Genomic DNA, 25573 nt, shown 5'->3' on the forward strand with positions numbered 1-25573 from the left:
CAGTGGTTTACAAGCCTGATATTGATAGACAAGCTCTGCCAGACTCTGCCTCCCCCAGTGAAAAACATAGTTGATGTCCATAGATGCAGTCAATGGCAGCTAATGAGTTAAGTTAGTTTCTTTGTCGCCATCAGGAAGTTGCTGTGTTTTTTTTTTCTGAAGGTGAAACTCATTGCCATCTCAAACACTTCAAACCTGCCACAGTTTGATCACAATTTTCTCTCTTTCAGAACTTTATTTTATTTTATATATTAATATGATTGATTTTGACACTTCTTTGAAAACTTGTCAAACATTTAGTCTTACGTTGCCGTTTCCTGTCTTTTGTCTACAGACTGCTTTACAACATTTACCCCTGCCGAGGAACCTACAGTTTCAGCATCTTTTTAAGCTATTCAAGTTTCCTCATTGTGCTTTGAAACAAGTCTGTGAATCAAAAGTCTCTTACACATCCCTCACAAATAAACTTAACCTGTAGTATAGCATCCAACAGAAGTTTAGAGGTGGAAGATCTGTGCCCACCATTCCACGGTCACACAGCGCTTCCTTTACCAAGCCAAAAAAGGAAAATGAATTTCAACCTGTTTCTTTCCTCATGGGAACTTTAAGTTATTCGTAAAGCAGCATGAATACAGCATCAAAATTATACATGCGAATGTACATATTGGTGCTTCATCCCGGTAATTTCTGCAAATATTGAAGTTCTACACCCCACTGTGCAAACTTTGGCAGGTACGTTTACCATCTAAGCTGAGGTGGACCTCAGGGAAAAGCTCGCAGATTAACTTGTTTATTATTGGTGAAATCAAACACACCTTTAAGAGCGTGTCAGGGAAGGAATGACAGCTCCAGCCAACATCTAGTGTAAATACAGTTTATTAGGGATGAAAATGTTCCATGATAAACAAGAGGGGGAAAAACATTCACAGTACATTTCATCATTTTATCTGCCCAACGTGGTACAACTTCAGATCCCAGACGCTGCACTGCACAAAATGCTTTGCTCTACAAAAATACCCTTCTGCAGAAGGTGGAAAAGTAGGAAATTTGGGGGCATGTTGGCCAAGTTAGACTTAAGATTTTCCATCTCCTTTCATATGTTTCATACCTATACAATACAAAAAGTGGCAACAAGCTACAAATATTCAGCAGGCATCTCCATCGAAGAGTCTGTGTGAGTAGCAACGCTGACCCTCCATGAGCAGTAATGACATCTGCAGCTCTACACGTGCACGACTAACAGTAAACTAGCCAGCAGCAAACTGAGGTCTGATGGTTAAAACAAACAATGTCAACACAAAACAGAAGGCAATTCTTCAGGTTAAGGAAAACTGAGAGTGCACTGGTCGATTTAAGGTACGTGGAAATGGAAGGATGAAGAACTGGTCCGCTGATGAAGAAAAGTTGGTCTGATTAAGGTCCTCAGGAGAGTTATTGGTCGTTTTATGGAGAGGTAGGGTAGTTGTCATGGTTGAAGTATCAGGTCCCAGGATTAAACTGTGTTTATCAACCTCATACAGTACAAGTGCTGACAAGTCACCTCAGGAGTTACAGATCCTGTACCAGGAAAGATTTTATCAATTCATCTGCTGTCAATCAAACCCTAGCTAAACAAAATCGCACTTATTTGTCTTAGTCTGTTTGTTATAGTTTGGTTGGCTCTGCTGTGTACAGTCAGGTGTAGAGTGGGAGCTACTGTCAGTATGTCAGGTCTTTGAAGATTTACTCAAATGGATAAAAAACAATTCATTTAGATTTGTGCCATTTCATCTTTCCAGATTAACTCATTTGTTTTCTTTTTGGCAGGGAAGTGTTGGCACAGAGATTCAGTTTATGGCAAATACATGTGAAAAAAAGCACACTTCATATCTTCAAACAATCACGTATGTTGAAATGTGGCAACAAGCCAGTTAAGTGCGTTGTTGCTTCTGACTCTACACACGGGCCACATTAACATCTGCTCCTACTTTACAAACAGTGATCCTTCAATCCCCTCTTAGAGCATTAATGAGGACACACATACTGGAGTGGATGAGCCACATTCACTTAAAAAAATGAAACCCTTCTTTACCGTAAAGTCCAAAGGCTAGCATCACATGTACTGTAATATCAGAACCACACAGGGAGATGGGGCACACCTGGTTCAAAAACATCATAAAATCCATTCAGCCATCAGAGCTTTGAGAGTGTTTGTTTAATCTTTACAAGGGTTACAGGACAGCTGTGGTCTCATACTTTTTAAAGACCAGATTCATTTGGTTTTATTGCATTAGGTGCTCTGCGGACGAGGCTTGAATGGATTTTCGAACCGTTTTTGGATGCGTGTGTGAATTCAGCGCAAAAGGCAAAGGCGGAGAGACAAGACACGAGTCAAAAGAAAAAAAGCAAAAAAATGCAGTGACTAGATTTCAAAACATGACTATGCAGACATCTCGAGGTTCAGGTTACTCATTAGACCGAATACAAAAATCTCTCATTACAGTATAAAACTGGAACTGAAAGAACTTTACAAAAAGGTTGCACTATTTTGCTTTTTTTCCTTTTTCTTGCAAAGAAAAAGAAAAAGGAAGGATTGGAGCAAACTGATCTATCAAAGGGAACATCAAATCACTCTAACAGAAGAAACAGAAGAAGTTAAACAGTTTTTACAGTGAGGGAAAACAACAGAGCTTAAATCTCTCATACTCCTCTCTGCTGGTTCACCTTTGTAATTGTTCCTTTTTCGTTCCCAAACATCTTAAACTTTCTCTCAGCTATTGACTATTTCCTAAAACTTCTTGACACTGAATTAAACATATCTAACAGTTTAATGTATCTACATTTCTGATTGTTTTACAATTAATACAGATGTTTAAAGTTAAGAGGAATTTCATGCCAGCTGCTCTCCAGATCACAAACCACATGCACAGCTCCTATGAACACACCCCTCCTTTCAGATCGAGGAGTAAAAGATTTGTCAAAGAGAAAAAGACTGTGTCCAAGTTCATTATGAAGTGGCAGCACTAAAGACTACAATATTTGCATTGTTTGGCTCCTACTGCACATATTTTAACATTTACAGTATCTTTTATCCTAAGGTGAAAGGAAGGGTGTGTGGAGAGCTTATTTTAACCTCAGTGATCATCTTTGCTCAGTTTCCAGTTCAGACTGAGCAGAGAGGATCTCAATGCTGTGATTTTTTTTTTTGGAAACACTCTGACTTGTCTTCTCCTCCCCATGTGCTCATATTGGAGAAGTCTGAGAGTCCTGGAACCAGCTTACTGGTCCTGGGTCTCTCGGACCTTCGCCTGCAGGGCATCACAAGTCTTCTTGGCGTCGCCGAGCAACATGGCGGTGTTGGGCTTGTAGAAGATGGGGTTGTCGACTGCTGCGTATCCCACACCCAGAGAACGCTTCATCACGACCACCTGAAGAGGGAGGAGATGGAGTCACACACACAGTCACACAGGGAAAAGAGCTTAGCATGCTGCTCAGAAATATGGACATCTCCACCTCCTGTTGTACAAAAGTGAGGCCAAACAACCTAATCAATAGGTGCTGAAATCTTAGGCTAAAAACACATTTGGGGCTGTTAGACATCTGCAGGTTAGAAATCTGTTGTTGAAGCTCTAAAATTATCCACTCTCTATGGATTTAAACACACCAGAACAGACTCTTGATTGGTTTGTTGGTAGTACACCCCATTTTATAGCCTATAAAAAATGATTACAATACAATTTGGTAAATTTAATCCACTTTTAAAGGATAAGTTCGGTTTATACAGCTTTTACATTGTTTATAGAATGAAGTAGAACAAAATACTCACCCAGAAGGTTTTCCTGATCCAAACAGTGCTTCGGGAGATATTTAGATCAAAAATCATGCAGTGGACGTCCGTATAATGGGATCCATCGGGGCATAGACAGCGCCGCTCCTAAAACTGCATCCAAAAACTCATGTTTTTCACCAATATTCCATCATGGTCCACTCCGGGTTAGTCCTCTGCTGCAGTCTGTGTCACTCCAGACAGCGCTGTGTGGCTGTAATGACCTCTGAACTAACGAAGACTTTGTTTATGTTTGCCCCTCCGCGCATGCGCAGTACTCTCTGGAGAGCTGACTACACTTCCTCCTTTCTTTTAGAGGCAAGCGTAAACAAAGTCTTCGTCATTACAGCCACACAGCGCTGTCTATGCCCCGATGGATCCCATTATACGGACGTCCGCTGCACGATTTTGGATCTAAATATCTCCCGAAGCACTGCTTGGATCAGGAAAACCTTCTGGGTGAGTATTTTGTTCTACTTCATTATAAACAATGTAAAAGCTGTATGAACCGAACTTATCCTTTAAGACTTTTTGTCACCTTAAAGTGAGCTGATGTGACAAAAGTGTAAACAAAACAAAGAGATACTCTTTACTGAGAAGATGGTTCTCAAAGAAGTAACCGCTTCAATATGCAAAGCATTCTGGGTACAGGGGACAACTGACCAATCTAGTACCCCACTTTGCAATACTCTTCTCACACATTAAGTCATTATCATTGGAGAAAATGGTTGTATACTATTCTGTGCCACAAGTCTTTGTGAATTGGTCATGGGTTGTTGGTCTTCACAACTATCAGTGCTACCACAGGATGAGCTCAACTACTGGACCAGGAGCTAACAGGGTAGGGGTGCATCATGGTAGTCCAGAGAAATATGCATCAGTACAGAAACTGCACCCATTACAGGAAGTGACGACTTAACAAAAATCATGTTCAAGAATATCTGAAGTTTATCTTCATTTCAGGGTTAGGCCCATGACCTGGTGTCATCTATGAGGCAGTTTGTTAATAGGGGAAGTATTTAGGCCTCGCTTTTTAGGAGTAAGCCTGTCATCCACTCAAGCCAGATATAATGACTTTTACTTGTTGGAGACAATTAATTATTTTTTATGCTCAGAATATCAGAACAACCATTTTTTTAAGAATACTTCAATGAATTTTAGACTTGTATGTTATTTTGTTTTATTCTTACCTTATGTTTTTGCTTTTTCTTTTTCTTGAATTTAGTTTTTTCTTTCAACGTGATTTGTTGACCTTAGTAATGATTATTTTATTTCTTATAAAAAGCACTTTGAATCATCTGGTTTCTGGAATGTGCTTTACACAAGGTGGAAACTTTTAGGTTGCCTGGCCTTGTCTACAGTCTAAACCAGTGGTTCTCAAATGGGGGTACGTGTACCCCTGGGGGTATGCAGGGGCACTCCAGGGGGTATGCAAGTTTCAAAGAAGTATATTCAAAAATAGCAACCAAGCAACATTCCTTTATCACCATTTATTCAATCAATGTTTGAATCCAATATAAGTTTAAGCTCACAAATTTAATATCATATTCAACAGACACTAAGAGCACAGTGCTATGTTCTTTTTTTTTTTTTATCCAAAACTGCTTTGTTCTTGTTAGGGGGTACTTGATGGGAAAAAAAATTATCATAGGGGATACATGACTGAAAAAAGTTTGAGAACCACTGGTATAAATGGTTAATTGTTTAAGGTACCATGTGGGACTTTCTGCGTGTGTTGCTGATTAAGTGATAATGCCTGTCTTCAGTAGGGTTTTTTGCATATTGGATGTACTCATAAAAATGAATAAATAAATAATAATAATAATAATAATAATAATAATAATAATAATAATAATAATAATTATTATTATTATAATAATTATAATAATCCTGCTTTCTTCAACAGTAATTGAATCAATTATCACAAATATTTGCTGTGAAACTTTTAAAACAGAGGTTTTCTTTCAGCTTCCCACTCGCTGCAGTTTCAGTCTCTAAAAGTTGCAACATAAAAACTGACCTGTTTGCTCTCGTAGGTCATAAAGAGTCCTCACTGATAAATTCAGCATGTTTCATAACCAGTTAAAACCTCCTCACAGGAGCTTTAAGTAGTTGACTCTTCTGTGTTCTTGCGTGACTCTGGCATGCGTCACTGAGCACTTAAAGATGGCATTTCCATGGCATTTCTGTGGGTTTCTTTTTATACCTAAACTTTGTTTGTGTGTTTCATCTCTGCACCTGTCTGTTCATCTGTGTGTGTGTGTGTGTGTGTGTGTGTGTGAGTGTATGTGTGTGTGTGGTTAAGCAGAATGTCCTCTTTGATTTCCTTAGGGGAAAGTGTGTGGAAACCAGTGGGAGCGCTGTATAAATCCCAGATCTCGGAGCGGTGCCAGTGGGATGCTCTGAATGTCGTCATTCCACAGCGACACAGTCACCACTAATGGGATCAGGATGGAACCGCACCTGGAACTGTAACAATCTGTCTCTGTGTGTTTGAGAGCCTGAGAACGTGTGTGTGAGTTTGCATGTTCAGCTCTGTATCTGTGTGTGTGTGTGTGTGTGTGTTTAAATGGAGGCCCCTCTGTATTTGTGTGGACTCCAGCATTCAGTCGTGGCGATAAAAAGCAGTCCAGTAAAATCTTCCATTCCTCTTTATCTTTTTGGGCTTCAGGACAGCCTCATTATTAAACATGCGTGCACCAGATGTCTCACCTGCTTAGACTTCCAGACCTCCAGCACGGGCATACCAGCGATGATGGAGTTGGGATCCTCCTGGGCGGCTGAGTTTACAGTGTCATTCGCACCGATCACCAGGGTCAGGTCAGTTTCTGATGGGACACACAACAGAGTGAAATCAGACATGATGAGTGTCCTGGTCGTGTTTATAGGACATATGGCTCACAAAGTTACAGCTCATTAGACTGGAGATGGTGCATGACACATTTGGAGATGACAGGATAGATGAAGAGGAGGAAAACCAGTGTGGAACAAAATCCAACATGATGTAAATTCATGTAAAGTAATTAATCAGATCAGAAAGAAAAGAAAATTACTGACAGCCTCTTTCTGGAACAAGTGTTTGCAATGTTTCCAGCGAGGTGGTCTTTTTATGTGGGGTCATATGACTTCATATTGTGCTGATAAAGTTTGTAGCAGCTGGATCACACACTAAGCTTTACTTTGGAGCTTCTGACATTTTGGAGAATTAGTTTAAATGCTCCACAGCGATAAGTTTAAGGACACAGGTAGCTATGACTGTCTTTGGGTTAGATTTCCTGAATGTAAGATATGACAACATTAATACAAGCCTAATGTCCGAACAAGGTTGAAAATACACAACAAAAATTAAATCTAATTGGAATATCAATAATTGGTGCAATGAATGTAATTTTCTTAGCCAATTATTAATTCTGAGGTCAGATGTTTCCATACTTTTCAGCCCAGACCCCCCAAAAACCAGAGCAGGAGATCGGTGATCCCCTGCTCTGGGCATACACTCAAAGGCAAATCCCAAGACAGACAAAAACAAACAAAAAAGGCCTAAGATATTTATAAAAACATGTTAAAAAAAAAAAAAGGTTGGTCAAAGAAGGTTTATGTTTGAGTTGCATCATTTCTTTTTTTTTAACTTTCCAACTGTGTTATAAAGAAAACACCTGAAATGGTAAAAATCATGGGTGTTCAAACTCTTTGTAGAGGACCAAATTTGATTTTGTGAAAATGACCCACAGTTACACATGAACGCTCTATTTAAGTATTTCTTTCAGTAATTCCTAAAAAAAAGTGTGTCAAAACTTTTAACAGTATAATAGATGGACATAGTCTCCATGATGTCACTCATTTGTTTGTGAAACGAAGTTTCAAAGCAAATCGTCGACAGGGCCATATTGGAGGGGCCATATCCTCACTAACAGTTATAGGGCGCCTGCCCAGAGTCCTGCACTGGGTCGGGTACCTGCAAAAACAGCTGATTTGCAGGTGGTTTTTAAAAACTTTTTTTTCCTGGGTTTAGATCTGGATGGAAAAATAACATGCGGGTCGGGTCGCAGGTTTTTCAAAATTAATATAAAATAATAATAAATACAATGAAATAAAAACGTAAGTTGTAAGCTGATTGTAAGGCTGTGACCATATAGACTGTACAAAAACATGGACCTCATGTGGCTGGGCTCAATGGCAGCGCCCTGACGGAGGATATTCTGGCTTCAAATCCGTAACATGGTTGAAGGCTGAGGCATGCTATCCAGTTCTTATAATACATCCATGGTTGTGAAATGATCACAGCTCGTACCTGCTGAGCGTCGCTTAAGTCTGGACAGAAAGTAAGTCTACTATTACACATGTAAAGGTCCTTTAAGAGATTAAAAGTTTAAACGCATTAAACGTAAAAAAACAGTGATTTTACAGTTGTATGTGAGAAGATCACAGAGGGTTGTTGATGGAGCTGAAGTCAGGCTTTTATTGGAAGAGTTGCTTCATTCAGGTGTTGTTTACTCACTGGCATCTGAACTATGGCGATATACCGTTCAATTTTCAGACAATATGACCCAAAATGATTACTTTAAATAAGGTTAAGGGTCGGGCTGCGGGTCGGGCTGCAGGTCGTGTTTCAACGGGTCGGATCGGGTTGCGGTACTTATCGGGCTGATGCGCGGGTTTGCGGTTCGGGTTTGTACGTCCCCGGGTCGGGGCGGGGCGGATCTTGAAAATTGGACCCGTGCAGGCCTCTGCGCCTGCCTGTCACTCAGCTGAACTGCCCATCTGATTGGGCAAATTTAGGCTGTCAATAACTGCCATGTTAAATAAACAACCTGTGTAGGGGGTACTGTTACAGAAATCAGCTGTTCCCCATTATGTCATTTTTCAAACCAGGCAGACATCCGTTCATTTCTGCTGTGAAAATGACTTTTTTGGCTTGGTGTGTATGTGGTTTCCAGTACCTCTGGCGCCAGCTTCAAGCAGGTTTTAGCATTTCTGCATTGCCTCGTGTTTTTAAACCAGAGGTTGCTGCCTACTTGAGTCAAACAGCCTTGTCCCATCATCACAGACTGATGAAATCTAACCTCACCTGTCCCCCAGGTGTCTCTTGATACCAGATGATTGGTGGTCAGTTTCCTGTAGTGTTATGTGCTACGTAAAAATCAGCAAACTTTGATTCTGTTCAAGGAAAATGGTCACCATTAGGGGGTGATATGGGAAAAATATATCAGGATGTTTTTATGTCAGGATCAGGATCTGAACTTCAGACTATTTCTTGTCCTGCACTCTGAAGTTTTATGCAACAATTTTTTTTTTTTTTTTTCTGCTCCATTTCATATCTTTAATCTAGTCTTGTGTCCTCTAATGTAATTTATGAACTATCATATTTTCACATTGTGATAAAAACATTCATTTAAAGACATCAGCTGTAAGAGTTGATGAGTTTCTGCAGAATGTGCAGAGATTTAGCTTCATACAAGTAGCCTATGCACAGTCCAAATGTAGTTTAGTGAGACATTACATGTCCTCTAGGTCTATCTTTACCTGTCAGTGTCATCAGATTTTTCCCCAAAACTCTATGTCACACCCTAAAGAGGTAAAGTAAGAAAAAACACAACCAACAAGACTGGTTTAATGTCAGATAGAGTCCGTTAATGCTGGATCTTACCAGGGAAGTCCTCATTAATCTCCTCCATCTCCAGGACGATGTCATACGGGACACCAGCTTCAGCCAGCAGCACGTTGAGCTGACCGGGCATACGTCCAGCCACGGGGTGAATTCCAAACCTGTGTGGAAAAAAAAAAAAACCTCTCACTTAGACTTCAGTACAAAGCTTATTTATCACATTTAAAGTAAAGGACAAAGACAGAGAGCAGGAACAAATGGGCGGGGTGGAGAAAGAGGCATAAAGATGGAGATCATGGGCACATGGTGTACGGAGACGTTAGTGGTTTTGGTCTGGTTACACACACTTCCCCCTGCACTCCTCCTCAGTTTATCATTTGCTGGGTGTGTGGGCATGTGTGTCACCGGGTGTACACAGCTCTCAAACTCAATTAGCCATGTCATATAATCAAGGTAGGAAACTGACGGCAGCCACTGAAGTCTGGCGGCTGCCGCTTCGCCGTGCAGCCGAGCTCCATCTGAAGATTTATTTTCTATTTGTTGGGCGAGTTTATGCAGATACAGAGCGCGGGCTCCTGTCCGTCCTGGGATCTATTAGCGACACAAGCTGCTGATTGAAAAAGTCAGTTTCTGCCCTTCATGTAATTCCGTACAGTCCACATGCATTAGTGGACAAGTGTGTGTGTCTTAGACCTTAATACTGCAGAATTCAAAACAACATGTAGGACATTAGGGGTGAGACTGAGGTGCAGAAAGATCCCAGGATGAGAAATTGGGAGAGTGTTTTTGCATAATGAACAGAATTAAAGAGGAGAAGTACAAGAGCAGGAGATCAGAGTGGAGGCTTTTTTTTGACCACCCACTTTCCTCTAATCAGGCACAAATGCTCTAAGTAGCAGCAGCTGCCGGAGCCAGGATCAAACGGCTGAAGCAGGACAATTACACAAGCTTCCGCTCTACCTTGTCCTCCCTCTCCTCTCTTCTGGTTTCCTTTTTTTCATTCGGTCTTTGCACACTTCCCCTCTCTGTCCTATCCCATTACTTTGTCATCCAGCTCCCTTTCTTCCGATCTTCTTGTTTCAGTTGATGTAAATATTCCCAAGACCCTCATCCATCATCTTGAAATCTCCTTGCCTTGGACATGTGCTGCACATTTCTTTATGTCTGAGTCAGTTCATTTAGTCAGTCTTTTTCTTATTATCCACTCACCTGACTTCTTTTCCAGCTTCTTTGAGCATCTTCACCAACTCAGCGATGGGGTACTGAGCCTTTGCAGCACAGAGTCCGTAACCTGAAACACACATTAACACAGCAGTAACAGTTAATCGTGAGCTCACGTTAGAAGACGGGCTTACAGGCTGTGCAGAGCTTCAGTGTGACCAGATATCCCTTCAGGTACACAGACAGAAGACAAAACTGATGAATAAATTAATTCATGGTGTGACATGACATTTGTTTTGGAAGACGGTGACAGATTGAAAAGGGGCCTCACAAACAGACCATACAGTGTATAATATATGGATGTTGTATCTGTGATGTCACCCATTTGTTTCTGATACAGAGTTTTAAATATCATCGTTGTTTGATGCCATATTGGAAATACTGAACTCAACCGAGCTTTATTTGAGTTTGAATGAGATAAAAAGAGGACCTTTAGCCTCTTCACAGACAGATACAGGGAAAACTTGTGAGTTCAACAACTTCAAAAATAAGTTTTGAAAAAATCCCACTGCACTGTGTGTGCTGATTGAGAAATTAGCTCTTCAGAATCAAAACAATTTTTAAACCAGGCTTTTAACATCTTAAATTTTGTAGTAGAAAGTTTATGAATGGGTGTGTATGTGGTTTCCTGTGCTTCTGCTGCCAGCCTAAAGTGGACGCACTAGGAACTACAGTCATTAGAGGAGGAGGCTGCTGCTTGGTACAGAAGTGACAGTCGTTTGTTTGTTGAGCTTCTGATCTCTCTTCAGGTGTCCTGTAAACCAGGGTGTAAGGCCAAGAAATAATCTTTAGAAAATAAAAAAATCAGGCAGCTGTCAGTCAAAGTTAGATAGTTCATGGTTGGATGTTTGACAGATGTTCTTATCTGTTTGTTTGTGGAATGAGTGACCCTAAAATTCTACAGTTCTACAGTTTCATTTAGCAGACACTTTTTTCCAAAGCAACGTACAACACAAGCAAGAATTTAGACAGAAGGAAAACCTAGTTAGTGCGACAACAGTTCTTCAAGTAATTCGGCAGCAGGTGCTGCCATGAAATGCAAGAAGTTTTTTTCCCCTTTAAAAAAATGTAGCCATAGCTAACCCTAATCAATCACTAAATGCTTGATGGGTGATGATAACTAGATAGCATTTAGGACAGCCTCAAAGCTGGGTCTGAGACCTGCTGACTCATTCTACCCCTGAGGACAAAGAGGAGAAGGTTCAGAATAAGGGTCTAAGTGTTCACTGAGCAGATGAGTTTTCAGACAGCTCTTTAAGTAGAAAGGGACTCTGTGGATCGTATGATGTTAGGTAATTCATTTCACCATTTGGGAACAACAGAGGAGATGAGTCTGGCTAGAGATTTGGAGCCGCGCTGGGCTGGGAGCACCAGGCGTATTTCACAAGCAGAGCGTAGTGGGCCAGAAGGAGTGTAGACCCAGATGAGGGACCACAGGTAGGCAGGAGCTTTTCTTGTTAATGTTTTGTAAGCCAGAAGTAGAGCTTTGAGTTTGATTGGAGCTGCCACTGGAAGCCAGTGAAGAGAGGACGTTTTCCTTTAGCGATTTTCTAAATAAATACTAACACTGGCCTTCTGCAAAGACAACGTTCATCATGTATCGTCAGGCAAACATGACCACCTCAAATTTCTACCACTCTTGTGGCATCATTCTGATGATTAACGATCGTAACTTCATCCCACGACCTACTGTAGTCTTACAGTGCTAACCTACCCAGATGGCAAAACCCTGTTACAAAGCGCTGCTGTGTGTCCAAAAGATGACAACAAGTGTGCTGCATACACACACAGACACATCCACGATAAGGAGACGCACATGATATGAGATCAGTGAAGCCAAATGCTCTCTGTGAAAAACTTGATTTTTAGATAAGAGCAAACTTTAATGCAGTACAGAAAGAATCATGTTATATATTTGTTATGTTGGTGATGTAACACATGACTGGAATAGAGTCACTTCCTGAAGATTAAAAGCTTCACTGTCCACAGGTTATAGAGAGTTCTTACAGAGACTCACGTCATGAATCTTAAAAATGAGTTTAATATAGATTACTATTTCTGCCTCCTTTTTTTTTTTTACTCAGTGTTTTTTTCTGTATTTTATTGTCTGGCAGAGGTTTTATATTAACCTATAAAAAGAAGACATCTTTCTTTCCCCTCTAGCTCAAACGCTCACTGGCACTGTATCTAAATGTGTACGACAGCAGGAGCACAGCTTTAACCAAACTAAAAAAGTCTCTCAGAGCTGCTTTAATATTAAACACTGAGATGAAACATTAAAACTCAGGTTGTTTGGCTCTCAGCACTGAAATCTCTACATAGGGTCTGTTTTCTTTACCGTCAGCCCAGCCAGGGGACCTCCTCCACGTTTTATAATGCTGGTGTGTGGTTCTTGATTTCTATCACACCGTCACACACACAAACACATGTCAAACGGTCCACTGGTGTTTACTATCCTTGTCACAACAAGCAGTCAGAAAGTGTTTTCTTACGATGAACCAATCAAAGTGACGTGGCTTCAGACTCTGCGCACACAAAGGAAGAAAAACACTCTTTGAGGAACATGGCTGACTGTCTGCAGTCGGGCTCAACAGTTTAATGCTTTGCACTTTTTTTCCTCCCCTCTCCATCATCACTGCTCCGTCACTCCTTGTGCTTCCAATATTCTCCCTGGAGTGTCTCCGACGAGAAAAACAAGTGGACCCAGACCATGCGGAGATGGTCCAGACGAAGCCAGGAAAACACTTATGTTTATCAGGCGGAGTCTTAACCGTTTCCACAGATGTCAATCAGGCAAAGTGACTGTGACGGCTCCAATTAGGGAGACTGGTAAAAATGGAAACAAGGCAGCTGAGTGGGTAACAATACCAGTCTGATAGTTGAATTTCAGGGCAAAGAGGGGAGTTATGCTACATGTGCTGAAACTACAGATTAATTGCGTCCACCACCTCTGATAAATTTAGGTGGAAAGCCATTTTCTCCACGCAGAAATAACATCATAAACGTCGAGGGACTGACATTTCTGCTGCTGATCCTTCGCCCTCCACTTGTTTTTCTACAACCCTTGAAAGAAATGTCTGGCATTTTATTATCCAACTTCTCCCGGTGTGGTATGTTTGCAGAACACTGGGGAAAAAAAGAAGGCTTAAAAACAACAGTTTAACTTCCGCTCTGTCATTTTTCTTGACCTAGTTTTGGTTTCAGCCTTTGTGTTTGTGATACCAAAGTATGAAAGAAAATAAAGATGGTTTAATCTACGTTGGATGCTGCTCCATCTCTTCTCAACCATACAAACGCTTTAATTTTGCAATTCTTGTAAATTGCAGAGGCTTCCTCAGAGGAGTTGGTTTTTGTATATCAGCACTGGGGCTGTAATCGCCAATTTGCAGGCTGGATGCCTTTGGTCTGTGTTTACATGTACCCACGTGAGTAAAACAACTCTTTGGAAACAGTTCCCAACAGTCTAGCGAGGGGACTGAGAAGTCAGTGGGCCACACAATGACGAATTTACGACAGCAGGATCCTGCGTAATGGACTGAGTGGGAGGCTCACACGTACATTCATGGACCCATATTGAAAACACGTGAAAAGAACGAAAGCATGGCTGTGGAACAAAGGCTGGACTCTGTGTTGTTACCCCAGAAGAAAGGAGCTAGAAGCCAGTTCTGATGGAGCAGTCTGAACCATCAACAAACAGCCAGCACACCCTCCTTCATCCTCTGTTCCCTTGACCTTACGCGTTTACGCACTGCACTGTAGAATGTCTATTTACCACGGGCTGACGGCCTCACAGTGTGTGTGTGTGTATGTGTGTGTGTGGCCACTTTAGCATGACTTGTCAATTAGCCTAGCAAAATGGTGATGTAACATGGGTCAAGAAGAGGTTAAATAAACAGAACACACACTTTGCTAATGCCAAAAGAGAAAAAAAACACACTGGCAGAGTCAAAGTACCATGTTTTTCCACTCACGTACGAGACCTCTGAAGTGTGTGTAGGAGTGTGTGTGTGTGTGTGTGATTGTGTCTTACCTGGGGTGATGATTATGCTCTGGGCCTCTTTAATCATCTCGACAGTCTGATCCACGTTGACCTCTGTGTGTGTCCCTGTGATCTCCATGGGTTTTCCTGTGCCGGTGGAGGACGTGCCGTAGCCTCCCAGGATCACATTAGCCAGGGAGCGGTTCATGGCCTCAAGGAGGAGAAGAATACTTTATAAGTTACTGTTTTTCATTTGTTTAATTGTTGCTTTCACTTCATTTAATGTGAGATACATCCACAAAAAAAGCACAAAGTTATGACCTGAGATTTTATTTAGAACAAGCACTGTGCTCTGGTAAAGTTAGAGCCCCCCCTGGTGGACAGGGGAGGAACAACAACATGATAACTCCTGCAGTGAAAGTCTTTACTTTCCTCTTTAGAGTGAGACTGAAGACACTCACCACACACATGATGTACGACAGGATGGCTCCAGACGATCCAATGAGAGCTCCAACGATGGTCAGGAGGTTGTTGTTGAGCAGGAAGCCCTCAGCGCACAGAGCCCAGCCGGAGTAACTGTTGAGGACGGTGATGACCACAGGCATGTCAGCGCCACCGATAGCTGCTGTCAGAGTTACACCCTGAAGGACAGAAGAGGACAGCAGTTAGGAAAGATAATGTTGAAGATAATTCAGAGTAGGAATAAACGAATCCTCTGATGAACTCACTTTATACGCCTCACTAAGACATCCAAGAGGAAAACAGATGAGTCTCTCTTCTAATTCTGTAAAACCGTCTTCACTCACATTTTTCACAATCAGATTTTCTGTTCTCCAACAGAGGCCAACTGTAGTTATGAAAGCAGCATCAGGAATGTTTGCACAACATTCAGAGCGCACAGGTGCAAACCATCGCTTACGTAGGTTTATTTTCAGATGCAACTGGAGTCACATTTTTCACAAAGGATGATGCATCGTACTGTACTCTGTAGACTGGATACAGATCAGCTGTTTGAAACTGTTTCATTAATAACCACAGCTGAGTTCACCTCCATCCAATATCCCATCAGATTATCACGCACTGACGACTTCTTTCTAGGACGCAGTCCACCCGCTGATTTCCCCAAGAAGAAAAACACAAACTTGAGATGGACTTCGGATATCAGTGCAATAAATTAATCTCTTTTTACAGTAGTAACACTGAGGTTATTTTAACGCCTGAAATACAGTGGATACATCTGCAGTGTGACTCTGTTGCGCTGCGTCTTCACTGGGTTTGTCAACTCACACAAGCAGCGCAACTGACAGACAACTGGAGTCTCTCTTCATTCATGTTGGGTTATAAAACCTCAAACCTGTTGACTCCTGGTCTGGCTCCACTCATTATGTCCATTCGTTGTCCCAGTCAAACTAAATACAAACTAATTTTGACACAGTTTGTTTTATTTTGAAAGTTACTGGGTGTTCTTGAAGGGGCAACATTGGGTTAGTAAAAATGAAGCCTATGCAGAATGCTAAAAGTTGCTGTCCATTGAGAATCTGCTTGAGGCTGGCTGCAGAAAGACCAGAAGTCACGTACACACCCATCCATAAAAACTGACTTTTACAGCATTAAAAATCATATTTACAGCCTGGTTCAAAAAACAGCTTGGGTCTAAAATGCTGATTTCACCAACGGCAGACACTGTACGGTGAGCAAGTTTTTTTTCTAACTCAGTTTAGAAGCTTTCAGGATCGTTTGATTGTCCAATCAGAGACACAGCTCAGGTCATGTGACTGACGAGTGCCCTGTAGCTGTTTGAAAGGACACTCGCAACCACCGTCATATCAAACGTGGCTGTGTCCGTGGATTGGCTTCATTTCAAGTGTCAGGAACAGACGGGGGACGTCCCAGAGGCTACATCCATGTTTAATACAGTCCTTGGTGTCTTCAGGTAGTTTACGGTCACAACTTCCTGTCCCACTCGATCTTCCCTATACTGAATTTATGCGCCACAGCGCCGCGTCCGTCAAAAACAGGATGGCTGCATATTACCTTCAACACGACGGTGTAAGTTGACGGATTGACTTGAATAAAACCACTTTGATCCACTTGCCGTAATGGTACACAGACACATTGGGCATATTTTAGCCGTAAGAAAGAGGTAAAACTCAGGACTAAGACAAAATATTACTGCTCTGTATGCTATTGTCATCTTTTAATGCACATCAAAAATATCTTTGGACATTTTCATGAATAGTGGCTATTTAACCAATTCATTCTGAGTAAGCAAATGTTAGCTCTTCTTTCAAGTGCCCTTAAACTTAAATGTGAATAAACTGTTTGTAGAGTAGGAGCAGAAAATTTTTGTGTCGAGTACCTCAGGAGATTCCTAACCTAAGCACGTAGACGCGTGGACGAAAAAGAGCTCCAGGTGTCAGACGCACAGACACTAACATTTATGTGATTCATCACATGTTATGAAAACTCAGAAAAACTCTAAAAAGACTCTAAAATGGTTGTAAAATGTAAACAACTTCTTCTACTCTAGTTTAGTAATGTGGCAAACAAGCAGTTAGGGATTGGACACTGTGGAGTGTGAAAAGTAAAAGAGCCACATGCTTTCTCTCATGATGATTCAGTGAGTCTCATTTTGGTGCGTCACATGTGCGCATGGAAAGCCGTAAGTTCAAAGTTGGTTCAACTCAAGAACCGTCAAAAACTATCTCACTTATCCACAGGCAAAGACAACACAAGAGCCACACTACCACACTAATTCTGTCTCTGCATGCTAAATGCAACAGGAAACACACACAGTTTACCAGTACAAATAAACACATGAATCTCAATATAGACAGTTTTTTTAAATGAAATAAATGTGGAAAATGGGATCTTTTAATTTTGATTTACACCTTTTCTTTTCCACACAACACGTTTTATCTGTTGACCAAAGAGGAGCAGCTAAATGATTTTAGACTCTCAAATTTCTTCATCAAAAGAAGCAGAAAAACACTTCTCTAATATTTCAAAATATAGAAAATGATGAAGTTTATAGTTACAGTTATAGTTGGAGGAGGAATAGGGAGGACTCTGCTGCTTCTGCTGCTTAAAGAAGGAAACAAATGTTTAAAAAATCAATGATAAATGTTTGTTTCCTCCTGGGATTTTATATAATGCTGCATGAAAGGATGAATAAATCCTCCAGTAAAAGTTTTAGACTGCTCCATAACCTGCATGTTTTATTTCACCTTTTTTAATCTGTGATAACCTCGCCTCCAGTCTCTGATGTACACTGCTCTTTCTTCCCACTCAGTAAGGAGTTGGTGCTGCTGGGTAACTGTTTTTTTTCTGGATTAAGAGTCAGTTTTTTTTCTCTCTGAACTAGTCCTGGAACTGGTTTAGAGGAAAAAAGGGGTCAAAAGGCCAATTTAATAAAAAGGAAACAACACGAAGATTCTCTATTAAGCTAATTGGTAGAAAATGACAGCATCCATGTGTTCATATTGCTCTTCCCAAAACCAATCCTCACCACTGATGCACTCATTACTCTAGCCACGTTGCCTTGGAGATCTTGTGGCAAGTTTGCCTGGTTTATTATAAAATTTAAAGCCTATCATCTGTTCATGTTTTACAATAACTGAATAAATATGCAGTTAGAATTATACAGTGTTTTGTAACTCTGTATGGGTGTTAAAAAAACGATTTTAAGGTTAAAAGCAGCTTTGGGTAACTGTTAATTCTGAGATGTTTTACCACTCATACAACAGGTCGGCCTGAGACCAACTTACTGCTCCACCATGTTGTGTTGTTGACCATGAAACCCCCTGTCTCCTCTCTGATGAACTGTTTTTCAATCAGAGCCTGTTTGCAAAGATAGCTGCCAGACCATAAGTACCTCTCTGTCCAACCCTGACTGAATTTATTCATCCCTTTGTTTCTACTCTCTGTACATGTTTCCATCTGTCAGCATGAATCAAAAATCCAATTTGCAGTTTTGAACTTGTTTTCTCTTTTGAGTCCCAGGAATTGTGCTTCCACACGTACACACACAAACATGCCATACCATGACGGCGGAGAGAGCCGAGACAGATCCCAGACAAGTGATGCCTGTGGTGTAACTGGGATCCATCATATAGGGAATCATCCCACCGACGCAGGCTGCCATGAGACTGGCGTTCAGAGCATGACGAGCAGGGAGCATGAGGGGAGCGCTGTTCAGGATACCTGCACGGAGAGACGCAGGAGGAGGGAAAATTAGGAAGGAAAAGGAAAAAAAAAACCAGCTAAACTCAAATAAACACTTTAATAAATCATTAATGTGCAAACACAACATGAAAGCTGGCACAGGGGAAAAGAACACATGAAAATTGCCTTCTAGACCCGTCATTAGCTGCATGTCCTCTTAATGAAGACTTTGCTCTCATGAGACTCTTACAGTGGAGCTGTCAACATGGAAACTAACGTGTGACTGCCAGGACGAGTGCCAGCTCATGAACCTGATGAACTCTTTCACCTTCAGTGCAGCCTGCAGAGGAGCATCAGATCTTTAACCAAAGTACAGCTCATCTGTTAGCTGCAGTTATTGAGCCATTAATATTGTTTTAGGGAGGAAATATGATCCCTCTGTTACCCCTGGATACTGGATAGTGATAGAGAAGACAGAAAGTAAAAAGGTCTTACAAAATAATGTCAACAGCTGCAGGAGAAAGTGGATTAATGCAGCAGTTCTAGGCAGGGTGGAAAGAGTACAATGATACTCAACTGAAGTCCAAGCTACTTTGATACGTCAGTCTACAAATTCACTGAAGTAAAAGTAAAAAGTCCTTTCTTTTAAAGTCCAGAGTTCCCATTTTTAAATCAGGGAGTCAGGAGTGATTGGCTGACATCACTGGACCAGAGATGTCAGCCAATCAGCTGCAGGCACACCGTTGATTGACATTTTTGATCCTTTGTGTTTGTCTGTTTTGGTTTTTAACAATTTTGCTCCAAACTATTATTTTCTGTTATTGTTATCCAAACACATCATTGTTCCTTGTATGAGAGAGTCTGTCTCATCTCTCTTTATAAACTTCCTCTTCATGAAGTACCCTCCTATTTCTGCTTTTTACTTATTCCTAAAACAGTCAGTGGCTGTAATCTGAGGTCTCATGGGTACATCATGTGTTGTTTCTCCAATTCGATCAGTATTTGGTTAAAAAAAGAAAATGCCTTCAATGTTTTTGCTCCATCATCTTGGTTTGACCTGCAGGATCACATTGAGCTGGATCAACTGATTAGAGTTTGACTTATTCTGAAACCAGAATCAGTGATCGGATGACTGACGGGCTGATTGATAAAGTGACTGTTTTATTTGTCATTGACTGTTGTCTAAAGCCGCGTTTCCACCCAAGCAGTCCGGTTCGGTTCAGTACAGTTTGGGACGGTTTGGTACAGTTAAGCCTGATCCCGTGTCTGTTTCCACAGCAAACTGTTCCCTCTCGTAGAGGCGGCGTGTAAGCCGGATGTCGAATGCCCCAGCTGGTAAAGAATAATGTAACACCTTTGCAGCTTACCCTGCTATTAAATCCAACAAAGAAGAAAAACGCGACACAGTAAACAAAGAGCACGGATGGAAGACATGCAGCATTTCGTCCTCTCCGTGATTGGCATGTAGCTCTTTGATACAAAGTGCAATCAAGTTTTGTTTCAGAGAAGTCTGTGTGCCATCAGGAGAAATGCAGCCGCTGTCGAGGTAAGTGACAATTCTTTCGACCAATCAACCGTCTGCAGTGTGTAGCTCCACCTTCCGAGAGCGGATCAGTTCAGTCTGGCACCCATACGGCGGGTCCCAGGAAAGTAGGATGGCTCTTTTCGGTTTTTTAGGGATCTGTCCCGGGATAAGTCAGTGGAAAAAAATGTGCAAAATGCGCGCCGTACCGAGACGAACCAAACTGGTCTGCTTGGTGGAAACGCGGCTTATGAAACATTATGTGCAGCTGTTTTGACCAGGACTCCTTCGTAAAAGAGATTTATTTATTTTTAATCTCAATGAGATTATCCCCGGTAAAATAAAGGTTAAACAAAAATAAATAAATAATAATTATTATAAATACTCTTAACTGCAGTAACTTGGATAAATGTTACAAGTTATTTGGCCCCTAGTTCTCGGTAGTGAGTCTTTTATTCATTTATTTTTAATTCCTGGGCTCAAAGTTCAGCGTAATCAGGAATCATAGAATATCCAACACCCTAAATAACTCCAGATCGTCCCCTTCCTCAAACAGAAAAGCCACACTGGCGTCTTTTGTTTTATGCTCAAACGTTCACCAACAGAGGGTTGTGACAATTTCATAAAAGGTTAAAGTTTTTCTGGTGCTTACTTTGCAAAATAGGATCTATAAGTGGTGAAATAAAAACACTTTGATGGGGTTTGTGTGTCCTTCACATGGGCTGTGTGTTGAATCTCTTTTTTCAAACTGTCTAAATGTTATTTCTGTTCACACACTTTGGCAAACTGGAGCGTGAATGTTTCAAAGCACACACCCCTGAGCGTCCCCACCTTGCAGTTTGCCATAAGCAACCAAAGAGCCGCTGAAAGTAATTCCTCCGATGTAGGTCCCGATGTACGCCACTATCTTGGTCAGGTTAGCGGCGGGGTCTGTGGCGAAGTGGGGGAACTCGATCATGTACTCTGCCACGCAGGTGAGAACAGCAGCCAACCCCACCAGGCTGTGGAAGGCCGCCACCAGCTGAGGGAGGTCTGTGATCTGGATCCTCTTAGCTATGGCCAGGCCTAAAGAGAAAGAGACAGAGAGATAACAAATAAATAAAGGGCGCTCACCCTCAAAGACCCACACACAAAACACATGCAAATTACAAGCACTCGCACACGCATTCAGAGGATTGCTGGGAAATGGGTCGCTCTGAGGAGCCAGGTGTTGCTTGTGGGGCTTATTCTGGGAAATTCCTTGTTTGTGAGTTGGTCTTCACTTCCTGTTCGTGTGTTTGTGTGTGTGCAGGAAGTCTTGTAATGCCGCCGTATCTGGAAAAGAGCATTATTGTCTGTCTGGATAGTTTAGTCTAGGATTCAGCTCTGTTACTGGAACAATTAGCCTTTAAATGATCAAACTGTCCTGAGTGAGCAACACATGATGCTGACCGTCTCAGCAGACCTCCTGGGTCTGGCGGGTAGTTAGTCATGTTGTGTTTGATGTAAACATCACAGAATCTCTGCACACCTGCTGCTTGGTCTGGCCAAGCATGGAAAACATGCACACACACACACACACACACACACACACACACACACACACACACACACACACACACACACACACACACACACACACACACACACACACACACACACACACAATCTCTAACATCTGAAAATCTGCATCTGCATCTTCCCACAAACACTCAGACTCACCAGCAGTGCCGCCGACAGCCATGGCTGCGCTCATCTGCGCCAGGAGCTCAGGACATGGCTTCAGGGCCCCCAAGGTGGCAGCAAGACCCCCAGCGACTCCCATCATACCTAAAGCATTACCCAGACGGGCTGTGGTCTGGTTGGAAAGACCGGCCAAGGCCCCGACACAGCACAGACCTGAGCCCAAGTACATCATCTGTAGAGGCAAGGAGACAGAAATGGAAAAGGGTTTATAGAAACACAGCGGACTGATTTTCTTGGACGGTCCTCCACAACATCTGTTCAGACAGAGAATACATTTGGATGATGATTAGCTGACTTTTGTTTAGTCATGGGCTGTTTGAGGCTAATTCAGAGGAGTTCTGAAAGCTGAAGCAGGAAACCACAGATTTAATCCTGAATCTTACACGTGGACACGGTTTAAAATAGCCTCTCACACCTGTTCAATGTTGTACCCAGACTGCAGAGCAGCGGCGTAGCCTCCGACGAAGACCCCACCAGGAAGCAGGTACAGGTAGTTGTGCTCTGGAGGATCAGTGGGACGCTTGAACATGTCCAACATCTTCTTCGTCACGAGGAAACCACCTAAGGGAGGACGACAAAGCGAGTGTGTTCACAGAACTTCAATCATCATATTACTTAAATAACTCATCAGCTCAAGAGCCGAGACTGAAGGGATTAAAGGCACCTGACGTTCAGGAAAAACTCTTTATACAGCAGGTGTTTCAAAGCCAGTATCTAAAAGCTGTTGCCAAACCTAATAACCAATGTTGGGATTTTAATGAGTCTACTTCATGTCAGTGTAAATATTTCAAGAAACCTCGAGAGTGTCAGAGCAGGACCAGACGGTGTCTCACACTTTACGGGAGAAGATCACGTTACCGCCCGTGTGTCTCCCCTTTTCCCCTCTGGCAGGGCTGAAGCCACGTGCACACACACGGACACACGCGCACCACGAAATACGAGGCGAATCTGAGGCCAGCACCTGTTTCTTTTCAGCTGGTGTAATGTTAGTTGTGGACTGAACTATTTAAACCCTGAAAAATAATCATAATGATAATCTCATTTCTATTATTTCAGACCAATCTGAGTCAATAAATCAGTATGGAGGAATTTCCATGTTTAAACTGAGCCAGTGTCCACTCAAGCAACTTTTAAGAGTGGTTTTCCAAAACCCTAGTTTTACAAATTTAGCGGGAAGAGGGGCAACAAAGCTAAAACTCTGTTATAGTAGCTTTTCTTGGACAGCAGCACATTAAGATCAGTTCTAACATAAATGAGCTCATTTGGTTACATTGCTAAAAAAAATAAAATCCAAGCAAGTGTTCTTATGAGACATATTTACTGGACAAGTCCAGAAAAATGTTAAGACTCCAAACTTAATTTTTCTTCACCACTGGCAGATTTTGTTTACATTTACAAGCAATTCATTGATCATTTTTGTGTTTAAATATCTTCAAATAAGTTTTTGGAGTGAGCGCTTGCGTACTGATGTCTTCATTTAATGCTTTTTAACATTTAACAAACTGGTGCAAGTACCAACACTGCCACCAAAAGAGGAACAACTTCCCTTAAATTCTTGTTAAAATGTTTTCACCAGTTCTGAAGAAAAATAAAAGAGGTTAGATGACTTTCATGGACACATGAGTGAGACCTCACCTATCTGTTTCTACGGGGTTAGCATTGCAAAACTCCAGAACTGATTAAATAAATAAACCTGAATTTGTGGGAGTGAACTGGGAATTGCTTGGTTGAGTATATTATAGCTTATTTTTGGCCAAAAAAACCTGTTTGAATGCAGGTTCACTTTAATAGAATAGAATAGAATATTCTTTATTTATCCCCCCCTTGGGGATAAATAGCCCAACAAAAAAAGTGCAGTAATGCAATAACAATAAAATAGAATATGGTAATAGAATATAAAATTAGAAATTTTAAGAAATATTAAGACAATCAAGAAATATAGAAAAGTAAAAAAAATATTACTATTTACATATTTATATAGGAGCGAGATATATACAAAGATTGGTTCTTGACAATGAAAATTTACAGTGAGCATATCTATGCTCCTATGTTCCTCTATGCTATTCCTTCACAACACAGAGGGACAATGAAAAATAAGGATTGGTATCAAAAATATGTGTTGAACTTGTTAAAACAACATGTTAAATGTTTGTTTAAATCTGTAGTTTGCATTTCTGTTTGTGTCATAGTATTTACCATTTTAACCAACTAAAGAATCAGTCCATTAAACTGTCAAATGGTGAAACCACAAAATCATGACAAGTATCAAATTATTCACCTTCCTAGAAGTTATGACAGTGTGCTGATGAAATAAGTTGTTAGTTATGAATATTCACCTTGAGGTATAGAAAAAATATTTCATTCCTGAACTTGATTATATGAGCAAGTCGGTATGCTGTAGACAAGTCGATTGGTTTAAAACCATTTTAAATTTTATTTTCACAGTGTAGTAGACTGGTTAAGTCATATTCATGGTGACATTTTTGTGCAATATATTTTCCTAATGAGGACCATGGGTTTCAACAACCAACATTTATCTGTTACATGTCTTTAAGTATTTTCTGCCCCTTTGCAATCCTAGTTTCTGATACAGAGTCTTGGAGCGTATCATTGTCAGGGGCCATATTGGAAATGCTGAGCTCAATGTCACTTCTGTTGAGCTAGTGCGAGGTAAAGAGGTCGGCATTAAGCTCGTCTGTCAACTAGTTGAGCTCTGCCTCTGATTGGGCAAACTTGTAATCCTTATATCTTTTACAGAGTATATGCTAAAATCCTGAGGTTGTTTTTAATACTTTTTTAAGACTTTTTAAAAAACCTTTCAAAAAGTTTAAAGACTTTATCAAGACTTTGAGTTGTTGATGGCATCCCATCTTTAACGGTTGTAGTTTGCATTTTTACAGACATTATGTAGGCTGAGAAGGAATAAAGCTTGAAATAATTTAATTTATAGCTGGTGTATATACCCCTCAAAATCTTTATTGTTGTACCTTATTGTAACTGGAGTCTTTATGTATATATTTCATTTTTTCATTTTTGTATTTTTCTACTGACTCCGTTGTTTTCTGCTGTTAACACAACTATTTCCCAGTTTGGGATCAATAAAGTAATTCCATTCTATTCTATTCTACTCTATTTTAAAACTTTATTGGCCAAATGTTTAACATCCCAATCAGGGGACAGTTGCAAGAAGAAAATAAATATTCACGGATATTTTTAGAGTCAAAGCTTGAATATCTACAAAATTTAAAACCTAATAAAACCACAATTAAGACTTTTTAATACTTTTTAAGGGCCTTAATTTCCCAAAACTGATTTATCAAATTTTAATACTTTTTAAGACCCTGCAGACACCCTGTTTTAAACAGTGGAAATTTCCCTCTTGTACTGTGTGTGGCATTGAAAAATGAGCTATCTAAAAAAATCAAAAAAAGAAAGAACCAGGCTGTAAGAATGTTATTTTTTTCTTTAAAGACTGTTTGGTTATGGCAGCCAGGCAAGAAAACGTCACACAACTCCTTTTCTGCAACAAAAACTTGATGAAAAAAACATAAT

General features: G+C 40.9%; 1 protein-coding gene across 1 annotated transcript in view; it reads right to left on the reverse strand.

Annotated features, from left to right (window-relative positions):
• Nucleotides 1-1451: 1451 nt before the first annotated feature.
• The window catches only part of nnt (nicotinamide nucleotide transhydrogenase), a 52383-nt gene continuing 28261 nt past the window's right edge, over nt 1452-25573 (reverse strand). Inside the window, exons 13-22 of the mRNA XM_074689959.1 lie at nt 22437-22582; nt 21998-22193; nt 21128-21361; nt 18653-18813; nt 15072-15251; nt 14662-14821; nt 10620-10701; nt 9453-9571; nt 6518-6633; nt 1452-3407 (exon numbers count right to left, since the gene is read on the reverse strand). Coding sequence (XP_074546060.1) covers nt 3258-3407; nt 6518-6633; nt 9453-9571; nt 10620-10701; nt 14662-14821; nt 15072-15251; nt 18653-18813; nt 21128-21361; nt 21998-22193; nt 22437-22582 — 1544 coding nt within the window. The 3' untranslated portion in view covers nt 1452-3257. The remainder of the gene's footprint in view (nt 3408-6517; nt 6634-9452; nt 9572-10619; nt 10702-14661; nt 14822-15071; nt 15252-18652; nt 18814-21127; nt 21362-21997; nt 22194-22436; nt 22583-25573) is intronic.

Source organism: Halichoeres trimaculatus, unplaced genomic scaffold (assembly GCF_033239565.1).
Source record: "Halichoeres trimaculatus isolate MK-OKI-2021-1 unplaced genomic scaffold, fHalTri1.1 fHalTri1_scaffold_16, whole genome shotgun sequence".
NCBI classification, from domain to species: Eukaryota; Metazoa; Chordata; class Actinopteri; order Labriformes; family Labridae; genus Halichoeres; species Halichoeres trimaculatus.